This window comes from Setaria italica, chromosome III, assembly GCF_000263155.2.
Source record: "Setaria italica strain Yugu1 chromosome III, Setaria_italica_v2.0, whole genome shotgun sequence".
Taxonomy (NCBI): Eukaryota; Viridiplantae; Streptophyta; class Magnoliopsida; order Poales; family Poaceae; genus Setaria; species Setaria italica.
In genome coordinates, this window is record NC_028452.1 from 11,795,140 (window position 1) to 11,808,615 (window position 13,476).

The 13,476-nt window shown below is 49.0% G+C and overlaps 2 protein-coding genes across 2 annotated transcripts; both read right to left on the reverse strand.

The window, feature by feature from the left end:
* Positions 1-1,814: 1,814 nt before the first annotated feature.
* Positions 1,815-2,844, reverse strand: LOC101757532. Its single transcript, XM_004961290.3, has one exon. It carries the CDS (start codon positions 2,802-2,804, stop codon positions 1,980-1,982), a length of 825 nt encoding a protein of 274 aa, XP_004961347.1. The 5' UTR covers positions 2,805-2,844; the 3' UTR covers positions 1,815-1,979.
* A 159-nt stretch (positions 2,845-3,003) lies between these two features.
* Positions 3,004-5,626, reverse strand: LOC101758346 (probable polygalacturonase At1g80170). Its single transcript, XM_004961293.4, has 9 exons — positions 5,248-5,626; positions 5,000-5,131; positions 4,747-4,914; positions 4,631-4,657; positions 4,328-4,535; positions 4,000-4,081; positions 3,799-3,907; positions 3,565-3,687; positions 3,004-3,471 (listed from the first exon to the last, which is right to left on the reverse strand). The coding sequence occupies exons 1-9, from the start codon at positions 5,386-5,388 to the stop codon at positions 3,178-3,180; spliced, it is 1,284 nt and encodes a 427-aa protein (XP_004961350.1). The 5' UTR covers positions 5,389-5,626; the 3' UTR covers positions 3,004-3,177.
* Positions 5,627-13,476: the final 7,850 nt, after the last annotated feature.

The following is a 13,476-nucleotide window of genomic DNA, read 5'->3' on the forward strand; positions in this document are numbered from 1 at the left end:
TTATTTTATATTTTTTCATTCACATTCATATTTTTATTGTACTTTTGCATCACACTTCAATATGTGTTTGACATGCATTTAATTGAACCCTTAGTTAAAGCTATGTGTTTAACATTAAAACCAGTATTCTAATCATTTTTCTCCATACATATATACATTGTATGGTTAAACGCACCATGTATACATACCTTGAGTTAGTATTTTCTATATTAACGATGTGAGAAATAGCCAAATAGGTAATTTGGAATAATATATTGTTATATTTTTAGAATTTTATTATAATGACAAATATATGTAGTTTTTCTTTTGAAAAACTTAGTACATGCTCAGGCGCTCACATACATGCATGCACACTCACTCATATGAATACATGCACACAAAACTACCCCTATGAGCACCACCGAGTTAATTTAGATGCCAATTTAAGAGTTTGTTTATGGTGTTTTTTATATGACAAGTGTAGATGATTTTAGATGAAATATTAAGGGTTACTTTAGATTTCTCTTTACAATGGTGCATATTAGTAATTTAGATGAAGATTAGTGGGTTACATTGGGCTACATTTGATAATGGCAAGGGTGGATAATTTAGATTTAGATTAGTGCATTAGTTTACATTATTTTCATAATGATAGAGGTGTGTAAATTTGAAAAAACAAAATATATCCAATAACTACGATGATTAGAGTCTACTGGATTAGTAGCTGAATGTTTCTCTTTTTGTGAGAAATTCTTGTTTTATCTTTTTTATAGTGCATCTAACATTAACATAGAGATTTTAAAAGAAGCCTGCATTAATAATAGTAAGAATCAAGTGCTGCACAAGGTGCTATGAGGAGTCGGGTTTGGCTCAATGTCAAATTCTTGGAATGGAAATTCCAGGGGTGGTAAGGGACCTGGACTTAATACGCTTTAACTATCTTGTCATGGATGTAATGAAACATCAAACCTTGTATTTGAACACGTTGGTATCACATTACATCATTTTAGACGACACAGTCAAAGCAAAGCACACGGGTACACTCATGGCCTGTTCCATCACACTGGCACACAACAATTATTTCGATAACAAAGTACGAGATCGTGCAATTGAATGAAACCCACACAAATCCAGCTCCTAGGCATTCACAACCGTATGCTCAAGAACACTCGATGCATAATAAAAAGCACACGCCCACCCAGATGCACCTTCAGAATGGCACACAACCACCACACACGCACGAACACAAGCCAAGGGATGTTGCACCCTGCTCAAAATGAATGTTGGTGACGTCTGAGCCCTCAATGAATTTTTAGAACTTCTCTATTTTTCTATAATATCCACCTAGGACCTTTCATGTGGAGGCTTTAAAAGAAATCTTCAATTAGTAATAGTATAAGATAAGATGAGTCCTGCTGAGCCTGATGAAGTGTAAGTTGCGAAGCCTACCCAACATAACAAGGTACGGCTTAGGGTTATCTTGGAAAGTTGATGAAGCTTTTTAATCCACTCGGGTAGTCCACTTATGTTGGCATTGATGCTAAGGCTTTGAAGAGATTTTGATGGTTGGTCTTTCATGTTCATGCGCAGCCACATCACGAGCCAGTTTTGATACGGACTGACGAAGATCATAGGTGTTCATTTTGCATCCCAATTACTCGAAGAAAAGGGGCGAGAAGAGGCTCGTCGCTGCTGATAACAACACCCAGTTTATTTAATCGCTCCAGCCGGCCAAGGCCATGCAACATGGCGAACTCAAGCTCACCGTCACTCTGGGAATCTTCAACATGGGACAAATTTTTGTAGTTTTATCGTAGGAATGATGACTCAAGATGTGATACGAGAGCTCAACCTGTAATTCCGTGTTCGTAACTTCATAAGTTACAACTACTGCGTACAAATTTTTCTCAAGCCTTGTTCATATATAAATATTCGGGTGCTAGAGATCGGTAGTACAGCACCACCCCTGCCTTAATTTACAGGGAGGCCATCAGTGGGGTTCAGTGGGCCTGCGGCACGTGCGCGTTGGGGAGTTGCGCCTCGGCCTGCTGCACGACGACGGCGATGTTGAGGACGTTGTCAACGACGCGGAAGACGTTCTTCTGCACGGCGGCGAAGGGCGACGGGATGTCCGGAAAGTCCTCGAAGGCGGTGTCGCAGTCGCTGGCGCTCGTGAGGGCGTCCGACACCTTGCTGTTGAAGCCGACGAACTGGGTGCCCTGCGCCTCGATGAGCGCCCGCGTCTCCTCCAGCGACTGCGCCACGTCGTCGTAGCCCTTGCGGCAGGTGGAGATGATGGACACCATCGGCCCGCCCTCGTGCGACCTCGCCCCGTACGCCTCCACCCGGGCCTTGGCCTCCTTCGCCTTCTGCGCCGCCACCCGCATCGACGCCAGCAGCAGCTGCCGGGGCGTCGACACCCCGGGGAGCTTCGCCAGGCCTCGGCAGATCGCCTTGAAGCGCACCTGGTCGCATGTCCGCTGGCACGCGTCCGGGCCGATCAGCAGGCGGACCCCGGACCTGTTCATGGGCTTGCCGTCGTCGAAGACGGACCGGACCATGCGGCCCTCGACGGCGGCCGCGGAGGCGAGGAGGAGGAGGAGGAAGGCGAGGATGAACCGATCCATGGTGTGTGCCGTGCTCGTCTCTCTTATTGATGACCGCCCTCGGTGGTTTATTCGGAGGTGTAGAGGGCGGCCTGAGAAGGTGAGAAACAGGGAACACGAAGGCTGAGAAGGTACTGGTTGATGGTTCTGCCTCCGGACGGGATCTGGTTTATATAGGAGAGGCGAGTGGAGGGGGGCACGGCTTGGCCATGGCTTCATTTCCTTGGTTCTGGTGGTTCCGCGCCATGGTCGCACCTTGGTTTTAGGCTCCCCCTAAACATAGCTTGTGTTGCCAACCTGCCATTTGCTTCGTTCTGTGCATGCCAACGATCGATCCGTTGAAGCATTCAAGCCTACGGAGCTAGCCTGATATCCTCTGAACGTGCCTTCAAGCCTTGGCACAAGAATCTCGTCAACCTTACACAAAAATGGTAATTTGGCTCATTAATCACAGAAAGATATACAGTAGTCTTAGCTGAAAGCGTACCGGATTACAGAAAGCCAAAGTTGAAGCAACACGGCTCTTTCAGTTCACACGGAAATCTTCACTAGTACTCCGTGTGGAACCTGCCATGAACGAACTGCCAGAAATTCAGGAATCTGAATCTGCTTCGTCTTCTTCAGAATGCCGTGGGACGTGCTGGACGTAATCCTCCTTGGAGAGGCAGGACTCCGGGATGACGGTGCCGATGCTCCTCCCGAACGCCTTATGGCAGTAAGACGACGCGTTGCGCCCGTCCACCCGGGTCAGGTTCACGTTGGTAAGCGACAGGCGCCTGCACGGCATGGCGTCGCTGCACGAGAACGTGACCGCGTGCTCCGACGCCGACGTGCCCCTGATGTCGATGTAGTTGATCTTCTCCACCTGCACGCCTGTCGCTGCAGCCTGCAGTGTAAATTTTGCAACGCAAGTTCAGAGGTAGGCTATCACCAGACTGTCAGACAGTACTGGATGCTGGATTCAAATTTGTATATGTACCCGTGCTTCAGATGAATCTGCCAGATCGGAGAAGTTTCCCTGATCGACGATGATAGGATTGGTGACGTTCTTCATGATGATGCTCCCGAATTTCACCTTGCGGGCGAAACCACCGCCACCAATCTGAAAACAACAAAATCACACGGGACGATCAGCAAGTGCACAGTATTTTCACCTGAGTTCATGACAGATGGTTGTTCTGATTCAGGTGGAGAAATGGACAGTTGCTGTTACCTTGGTGGTCCGGATGCGCACACCATTCTGGGCGTTTGAGATGAACAAGGTGTCAACTTTGATCTTCTCCACATAATCAACGGAGTTGTTTACTCCTAAAAATCCAATACTGATCGCGATCGGACAGTGTTAGCTGTACTAGCAATTGATGAACATGTGGGGAAATGGATATCTGAAGAGGCAACAGTTATAGTCAGTTACCTGATGCCATGACCAGGTCCGCATGAGATGGCTCTTAGGCGAACATCGGTGCAGCTGCCCACTATCGAGACACAGTCATCACCTGAAGAAAAAGGGAAAATTGGGAAATAAGGGCAAATCAAACGACATGCTTAACGAAATAAAAATATCCCCAAGTTTCTGCAACGTGTATGGTTAACACATCATAACTGTTTTCAGTTTCTTGTGTTCATTCCAGTACTGAATCTCCAGTCAACCGCATTCTTTCCAAAGTGTCTTCCGAAAAATCAGCTGCTCTGAAACTGCATACGCTGCAGCAGCAGGAAGTTCTAACAGAAAGGGCGCTTGCCTGTGGAGATGAGGCTATCCATGACGTGAACATTTCTCGAGTCAACGAGGTGGATTCCATTAGTGTTGATGCTGTTCTCCGGCGAGGTCACCCTCAGGTAATTGGCCTTGACGTGTGAGCACCGGGTGAACGTCAGGTGGTGCTGCTGGCTGTTCTGCAAGGTAATGCCCAGCACGCTGATCCCTTGACAGTCCTCAAAGTGAACCGCCTGCAGATTGAAGAGCAGAGCGAGATGGTGATTCCTCCTAGCCGGTGACCGATTCGGTTCGAGCAAATCTCCAATCGAGCGGGGCGAGAGCTCACCTTGGGAGCAGGCTGCGCGGTGCAATTCTGCAGGAACACGAGCAAAGCACACGGTTAGTTTGGCCATGCCGTCAGTCCAACACCCGGCGTCAGGTGGCGCCATCGGTTACGGTTACCTTCTTCTCCTGGCACGACGACCGCGCCCACCACTGCCGCCCCCTGCCGTCGATGATGCCGCCGCCGGTCACCTTCAGGTTCTGGACCTGGTGGAAGTGGAGCCACTGCGTGCGGTCCCCCGGCCCCCAGTCGCTGGGGCTCTCCGGCGCGACGATGTTCCCGGAAATCTGACGGAAACGCAAGGCAAAAGTTGCATATACGGCGAGTGAAAGAACGGAAGCGGGTGGGAATGAATCGAGCCGCGTGGCTTACGAGCAGCTTGATCTCGCTGCCGCAGGGCCCGGCGAGCGTGAGCGGCCAGATCTGGAAGGCCTTGCCGGCGGGCACGTTGAGGATGACGCTGTCGCCGGCGGCGCACGCGGCCGCCCAGGCGTCGGCGAAGGCCTGGAGGAAGAAACGGCAGAAGGCATATCCAGTTGGCAGATGCTGTCAGGTAACAGCCAATCGCGTGGTGGTACAGGAACGAGGCGGGCTTGTACGCCCAGCAGCAGTTGGCGTACCTTGGTGTCGTTGGCGACGCCGTCGCCGACGGCGCCGAAGTCGTCGAGCGTGAGGAGGGTGCGGGAGTCGGCGGCGTCCGGCAGGAGGACCGCGACGACGGCCGCGAGCAGAAGCGGCACGGCAGCCGCCGCCCGCGCCATCACTGAACGAAACGGCCGCGCTAGCAGAAGAGTGTCCGCGCGCCACTCGCTGGCGGCTGGCCGGACAACCGCGAGCAGCGTACTCGAGCAGTTGAAGTCGAAGCGCGCAGAGCACCGTGGGCGGAGCGGAGCGGACGTGCGAGGGCACGGCGCGGCGTGCGTTCGGAGAGCCGGACGGGGAACACCGAACACGTGCGCGGGGACGGTCGTGCCAGTCTTCCAGATCGCCCAGAGCCCCACATTATGGGTAGGGTAGCCTGGGTAGGTGCACCATCGTTCACGGTCCATCGAGGCATCGAGCAGGGTTTCTATAACATTCTGGGATTGGCGCTAGTACACAACAAGATCCGGTTTTACTTTACGGGTGGTATCGATCGGTCTGCACTGAAGCCACTGATGCAACTCCTCCATGTCAGAAGATGGCTTACTGACATCTCTGGTAATGTCACGGTGGGCGTGGTCGTATAATTTTAAGAAAATTCCTTCTACGCTATCGAAAATTTAGCTCATCCCTTTTACGTCCCTTCATTGCCATTGGTTTTATAGTTTCGGTCCCTTGTGTGCCATCGCCGTTAATTTTGTACCGAGCCTTGCGCACCGTCCATCAAATCAGCAATGTTTCGTCCGCTAGCTCCATTGTGTTGGGTCCCACAGTCAGCTAAAGAAATTTTCTTTTCTCTCCATTCTCTTCCGCGCAGCTCGTTCCCCAGGTCACTCCCGGCCATCGCGTGTGCTCAGGGCCAAGGATGAGCACCAGTACCTGATGGTCCGGCGTATGGGAGAAGCGGCGCCGCAGTTCGACCCTTCCCACGGATGGGAGCGGCGGCGTCCCATGTCGCCCTTTCCCGCGGATGGGACTGGCGGTGGCCTACGCCTGGAGCGACGGCGGCGCGAGCGTAGGGCTGGAAGGCGGAATCGACCGAGGAAGTCACCTGCAAAGCCGGCAGCTACTCGCGCACGAACACCCGCGCCGCGCTCCCGTAGTCCACGGACCGCTCTGGCTGGCACGAATCACGGCAGCGTCCCGCTCAGAGCCCCGCAGCGCCGTCCTGTACCCCCATGGTCGTCGTCCGCTGAGCCTCCGCAGCCGCCGCACGCGTCGTTCGCCGTCTGCGCCGTAGCCTGCCACCGCTCCCATCCACGGGAGGGCCCAAGCCGGGGCGCCGCCGTTCCCATCCGCGGGCAGGGCATGAACGTACTCCGACCGTCCTCGGCAACCATCAAGGCGTCGCGCGGATATGACGCTACCGGCGAGCGGGAAGCTTCTTGTTGCTAAATCCAAGCTCTTAGCAATCCATTTTGCGTGGGAGATTGGAAGGAGCATGTTGCCGCCGGCGGTTGATTTGTGCGGCAAGGGAGGCAGAAGCAAAGAACGGAAGTGAGAGAAGATTTAACTCAGTTACGTGAGAAGTGACGGCATAATTTAGATGGCACATAAGATAATTTAGATGGAACATAAGGAATGGATATAGTTTCTAGTGGTATAATGGGAATTTTCTCTATAATTTTCCACCTGGAGAGAGCAAAGCACTACGCAGGGCACGTGTAATCACTTGATGCGGTCCATCTCCGGGACGGTTGGCTCTGCCTGTCTGCCTCCCGCGTTGGACTGAAAGATGGCGCCGTGCTGCACTCCCAGCCTCACGGACCGCTACGAACTTTGATTTGTCCTCGACATCATTAGAATTAGAATGATGAGGGCATTTCGTCGAGCATCTCCCGCGCGGCGCCGGCCAGATCGTCGCTTTTCCCAGCAAAGAAGCAGGATTAGCTAGTTAGCTTGACGCCCTCCTTCCTCGTGCGCACGGTAGCCATGGACCTGTTCGCTTCAGCTTATAAGCCGGTTGAAAAGTTGAAACGGCTGATTTGTTGTGAGAGGAAAATACTGTTTGGTGGCTGATAAGCCAGCTGAATAAGCTGAAGCGAACAGACTCATGGCCATGTTCTCCTGGGCAGGAGAATGGTGTGCTGGCGCGCCCACCCGAGTTCGTGCGTAGCCAGCCGGGGTTCCTACGTAGCTCCCATAGGCTGGATAAGCAGCATCGCTTTAAAGTCCATCAGATCCAAATTAAAATATTCAACATTTTGTATCAGATTCATTATTTTAGCATATCAGATTCAACATTTGTGTTAAGGGGTGTTTATTTCCACTTGCTAAACTTTAGTTGCTAAACTTTAGTTGCTAAACTTTAGCAAAAGTTGTTTGGATACTCTTGCTAAAAGGCATTTAATGAGCTGTAAAAGAACCTATCTACCTTTATTAAGGGGGTGTTTGGAGAGGGGGTGTTAAACTTTAGCACCCCACTTTTAGCACACTTTTAGCACTTGAACTTCCAAACAGGAGTGCTAAAAGGTGAGTGCTAAAGTTTAGCACACTTGTTTTCTTTAGCACACCCAAGAGGTGCTAAAAGGTGCTAATGGGTGCTAAAAGTGGTCCCCAAGCCCACTTTTTCCCTAGTTGCCCCCTCTCTCTCCTCTCCACTTTTCCCCAAGCCAGTCATAAATGAGGGCAATGTAGTCATTTCTCACTCAAGGTGCTAAACTTTAGCACTGTATCCAAACAACCCCAAGTGCTAAACTTTAGCACTCTATTTCAAGGTGCTAAACTTTAGCACTGTGCTAAAGTTTAGCACAAGGTTCCCAAACAGGGCCTAAAGGTGTGCAGGAGGGGAGAGACAAGCAATAAATGAGGGGTATATGTTGTCCAGCCCACCTTTTAGCAAGTTTTAGCAACTAAAAACTTGCTAAAGTGCCAAACTTTAGCAACTCAACTTTAGCAAGTTTTAGCAAGGGTGTTTGGCAGTTTAGCAACTAAAAGTTGCTAAACTTTAGCATCTAAAGTTTGGCAAGGTGGAAGTAAACACCCCCTAAAATCATATCAACATTCGCAAAATACTTTATTCAACATTTCATGAAATATACGTTCAACATTTCGAAACACATAGAAAACATATTCAACATTTTTTTAAACCTACATCAACATTTTTTTAAGAAAAATGTCCATCTTCTCCGGGGCCGGCAGCTTTAGGGATGGCGCGCGTGGCCGGCGGCGGTGCCCGCGAGGCCGGCGTTGCATGCAGTAGCTAGGGGCCGGCGGCGTGCGCGGCCGGCAGCGAGCAGCAGGGGCAACGGTGGTGGGGGCCGGGGGCGGCGCGGGCGTCGGGGCGACGACGGCGTGGTCGAAGACTCGGAGGCGGCAGCACATACAGTAGCAGGGCTAAGAGCAACTCCAAGAGGCTGCTAATCTTACACCCAATACCTTTTTTTTAAGAAAAAAAGAGAGAAAATGAACTCTAACAATCCACCTAAACCTTCCCCAATTTTTTAGCGACGCTAAAAAACAGCCTGCCACCGCGTATATTTTAGCGTTGGCGTTACTCCCCAATCCTGATTCCCGCACGTCCGCGCGTCCCTTCCGATAGGCCTAATACCATGACGTGTCCTGTGTTTGAAATATTGGGGGCTATTTATTAGCGATCTGCTGTGGACTGATATGTTTTTGGGGAAAAAAAAATTTTGGGAAGAATTTTTTAGATACTCTTGGAGTTGCTCTAAGGTTGAAGGGAAAGGAGAATTTAAGAGATAAGAATTGTTCGCAGATCTCAACAATAGAAGTTATATAACTAACGGGCTACCCGAAGCCAGGTAAGATTAGCGTAGCCAGCCTGCGGGGACGATTACGGCGACGAGAGGGCCTGGGACGGGGGGCCATGGTGAAGCTGGTCGTATGAGTATTGGGCTGATGATGGACCTATTCGGATGCTCTGGCCTGGAATTTTGAGGCCTGGTAATATCCCAGATAGAAAAGGCCCACCAACCCGTCAGCCGACTTTCCAATTAGCTTTTGACCCAATGGGGTGATGGCACGTCACAGCTAAGATGCAAATTGAAAACTGAGTGATACAGCAGCTTTTTCTCACCCAGAAAAATAAAGAAATAACTAGGGGGAAACTGAGTGACAAGAAGACCATAAATCACTCAGAAACTCATGTATTGTGTTGCATGGTGAAGGTAGTATTCATTTACTATCCATTGTTCCCTGATTCTAAATTTGACACTAAAATTGTTGAACTTACAAAAAATGGTGCAGGGGTGGTATTCATTTACTATCCATTGATCTCTGCTTCTAAATTTAACAATGATCATTAATTGTTGCTTGGTTCATAAAAGTGTTGAAAGAAAATTGAATATGGAGATGACAAAACTGAAACTGGAAATGCATAACATCACAATGCAACTATCTGTGCATAATACTCGCAGAATAATTTTGCTTCAGCGTTTATTTTGTTCATGTACAGAATAAGGACATGAAACAAAATAAACTGTACAATGTACATGAGACTAAGCTGAATATTGAACACCAGGCCACTTTGGACGCCATCAGACTTGATGGTGATGAAGGTGCCCTGCATCCTGAACCATAGTAGAGATTGTTAGTGATCTTGAAAAAAAAAATAGAATCGCATGCATGGTCAGTGTTAAATGGAGACGGAAAAAGGACGGGCATCTGTACTCATACCGAGCTTAGAGCATATACTGACTATTTAGACATCAAAAAATGAATTCTGAGACTGCACTAAAACAAAATAGAACTACTACAAAATCGAGACCTGCATGCAGCAGCTAAATCTGAGACCTGAATGCTTTAGAGCCAAGATCCATTTGCAGCTGCAGCCTTGACTTTATCGAATAAAAGAATATAACTAAATAATGAATCACTGAATTATTTAACCTGAAAGACGATGGTAGTGCAGCTACAACAGATCGAAAAAACAATATAATGAAACATTTAGAAAAAATGGAGACATAAAGGATGGGCAGCGGTGCTCATGCGCCTAGAGCATAGACTGAATATTTAGAAAATCTGAAAAAAATGAAATCTGAGACTACACTAAAGAAATGAATAGGACTCTAAATTGACTAATACTAAATGACTCTGAACAATTGATCTTGTTTGTAGGAAATCTTCAACCTGCTGTATAGTGGTTTCACACAGCAATGGTAGCTGCTATATAGTGGTTGCAATGAATATTCAGCTGACAGTGTTAACTTAGTACACTGAAAAGTACATATTCAGAGAAAAACGAACATTCAGAACCTAACTGATGAAATGAATGAAATTGATATATCACTATCATGTTCTTTTTTATCCGCTAATATAAAACAATCAATCATCTTTATCCTCAAATATCCTTGGATGTGATCCATCAGAGGCAACAAAATGACCATGTCTCTCACATGAGTCTGCATCTGCCAGCACACATACGCGGTGCATTTTAATGCTGTCTAAATCAGTAAGTAAATTGAATACTAATAAAGCTAATCCATCAAAAGATGAGATAATTAAAATCTGGAGAATGTTATATAGTTCTTCAATTGTGTTTCTCAAAAGAAGAAGAAAAAAGACATGACGCATAGAAAGTGGAACAACCTTAAGATGGCATAAAACTGAAAAATGGATAAAAGCAAAGAATGGAGCAAGAACTGAATGGAAAAAGCACTCAACCATATTGCACTGAACTAAGAAGAAACTGAAAGCAGAAAAAAATGGAACAAATCAGAAAGGTTACTAGAAATAGACAAAATGAATTAATACATTTAGAACACCGAATATTCAGAGGTCAATGAATATTTAAAAACCTTAGCATACTGACAATGTTAACTAAATACACTGGATATTTAGAGATAAATGAAGATTTAGAACCCATACTGATGAAATGAATATACTAAGACACTGAAGACTCAGAGACAAACGAACATCATAAACCTGATAAACTGAACCAGATATTGCTGCACGAAGACAAAGAACATAACACCGAATATTCATTTTTTAGAATCAATGATAGACTAGACGACCTCCATAGCCAGGGCTTGAGGCGCGCCCTTGCCACCACCTTGGCACCACGATCCAGGCTTTGTTGTTGAGCACCACCCGGGCCTGGACCACAACCGGCGCCGAATCTGGGAGGAGTGTCGTTGTCCAATATACTTCCCTTTTCTTTTGTTTTCATACACTATAACAACAGAGTGACAGACTAATCATAGAAGTTGTTCGTGCCGGGAAGAACACACTACTCCATCTAAAGAAACCACGAACAGTCGAACACACTACTTTGTCCAGAGAAACAACTGACAAATTTATAGCACAAGAAAATGGGGCAGCTAATCCCCCGACACACCACTAACGCGGCAACTGCAACCCAATCCTCCATTCACTCCCCGACTGCGGAAACCGCACACAAAAATTTGCAATCCGCGGTTAAAAAAAATTGAGCTAACACTAAAACCAAAATTGGTAACCGACCTGCTACGTCACACATCCACAAAAGCCATGTACTGCAGAAATCAAAGTGACATGAAATCTCAAAATAATCGAAAATGGAGAGAGCTTCCGCGAGAAAATGAATGTGAAGGAGATTTTTTACTCTCGAGGCTCGTCAAAATCATTACCTTCAGCGACGTCGAGGCTCATCAAAATCGCCGCCACCCGCGGACCCGCCATTCTCTCTCTGCCGCCGCCGCAGGCTGCAGCAAGCGCAACGATGTACCCCGAGAAAGATCGGGAGATCGGAGCTATCGATAAGACGACGCGTGCGGTGCGGTGTTTGGTGTATGGCTACGGGCCGACAAACGGGCCGAAAAAGCAACAGAAAATAAAAAAATGGCCCGACAACCACAACAGGCTCACGAATCTTGGAATGATCCTAGCCTTAGAAATCTGGGTGAGAAACCAACACATAATCACCCGCGAGACAGTTAGAAATTCCGGTTACACTTCGAGCGGGAATCCGATCAGTTGTCAAATGGAGTGCTGCTATAGTACGAGCCCAACTCGGAGTTCGATTAATCCAGGCCCAGGTTTTGAAAGCCCAGGTGAAACAAGCGTGGCAACCCTGAAACAAGGCCCAGGTTTTGAAAGGCTTTTTCTTTCTTTCTTTTAAAGAAGGTTCTGTTCAGCTCAGTCAGTGTCGAGAAAGGGCTCTCCAACAGCTTATTTAAATGGATTTCTATCCTAAAAACTAAGACCAACTGCTCCGGCTTGGAACGTTCCGCCCCCCACAATCCGCCGCCTCGGTGCGCTCCAGTGAGCGACGGTGCAGGCGCGGGCGGAGCTGGGCGAGCAGCGGCGCGGGCAAGGCACCGTCGACGCAGCAAATCATGGATTTGGGACGGAGGAGCAAGGACGCGGGCCAAAAAGGCCCCGGGCGACCCTCTGGCGCACGCCCGCACCAGACCCGGGCGAGCTCGAGCCTCACCGTCGATGGCGGGCTCGCCTGCGGCTAGCTCTGGTGCGCTTGCTGACGCCCTCGCGCTTACGTCCGCCTTCGGATGGCGAGGCCAGGCCGTCGCCGAGGCTGTCGAGGAAGCGGCCGTCCAGGCCGGCGAGGGGAGGGAGTAGAGGGCGCAGGGGATGAGAGCAAAGGGCGGCGGGGGATTCGCCGCGCCGAGGCCCGATTCGCGGCCCCCGGTGCTCCGCGCGCCGTCTCCAGCTAATCCCGCCACCGCCGAAGTCGTCGAGTGCCCGAGCAGGGCCGAGCCAGCAAAAATCGAGGCGCTGTACCAAACTCTAAAATGAGACCTACCTCCCTAAAAAATAGAACTGTAAATAAAATATATGATATATATCATAATAAAATATATCAAATTAATTAGGTTAGAAATCAGATTAGTATACATCGGCGGAAAGAAAGTCCTCTGCAGTTATACCGAATCCCGATTCCCAACGGCAGGGTCGGCAGGACGCTGCCGCTGCGGCGCTGCGTACCGGCGATTAGCGAAAAGGATGGAGTCCTGAGTGCAGCCATGCAGGCCCCAGCGCCCAATCGCCGGCAGGCCGATCGCGCACCTGCAGGCTGCGTCTCTGCGACGGAGGATGGACGCCGTATGGATCTATTATTCTATTCGACTATTCGACAGGGGACGCCGTATGGATCTATTATTCTATTCGACTATTCGAGTATTCGACAGGTCACGCACGAGACAGGCGACAGATCACAGATGGATATGGATGAAGTCCTGCCATCCTGGTCGATGGCGCCCTGCGGCCCTGGCCCCTTGGCGTCCTATGATCCTGTCCTGCAGACCTGC

Excerpts from the sequence above, each read along its gene's own strand:
- LOC101758346 (XM_004961293.4), bottom strand. The coding sequence starts at position 5,388 with ATGGCGCGGGCGGCGGCTGCCGTGCCGCTTCTGCTCGCGGCCGTCGTC. Across the intron at positions 3,908-3,999 it reads GGACCTGGTCATGGCATCAG|TATTGGATTTTTAGGAGTAA; the intron begins GTAACTGACTAT and ends GATCGCGATCAG. Across the intron at positions 3,472-3,564 it reads CAGATTCATCTGAAGCACGG|GCTGCAGCGACAGGCGTGCA; the intron begins GTACATATACAA and ends TTTACACTGCAG.
- LOC101757532 (XM_004961290.3), bottom strand. The coding sequence starts at position 2,804 with ATGAAGCCATGGCCAAGCCGTGCCCCCCTCCACTCGCCTCTCCTATAT.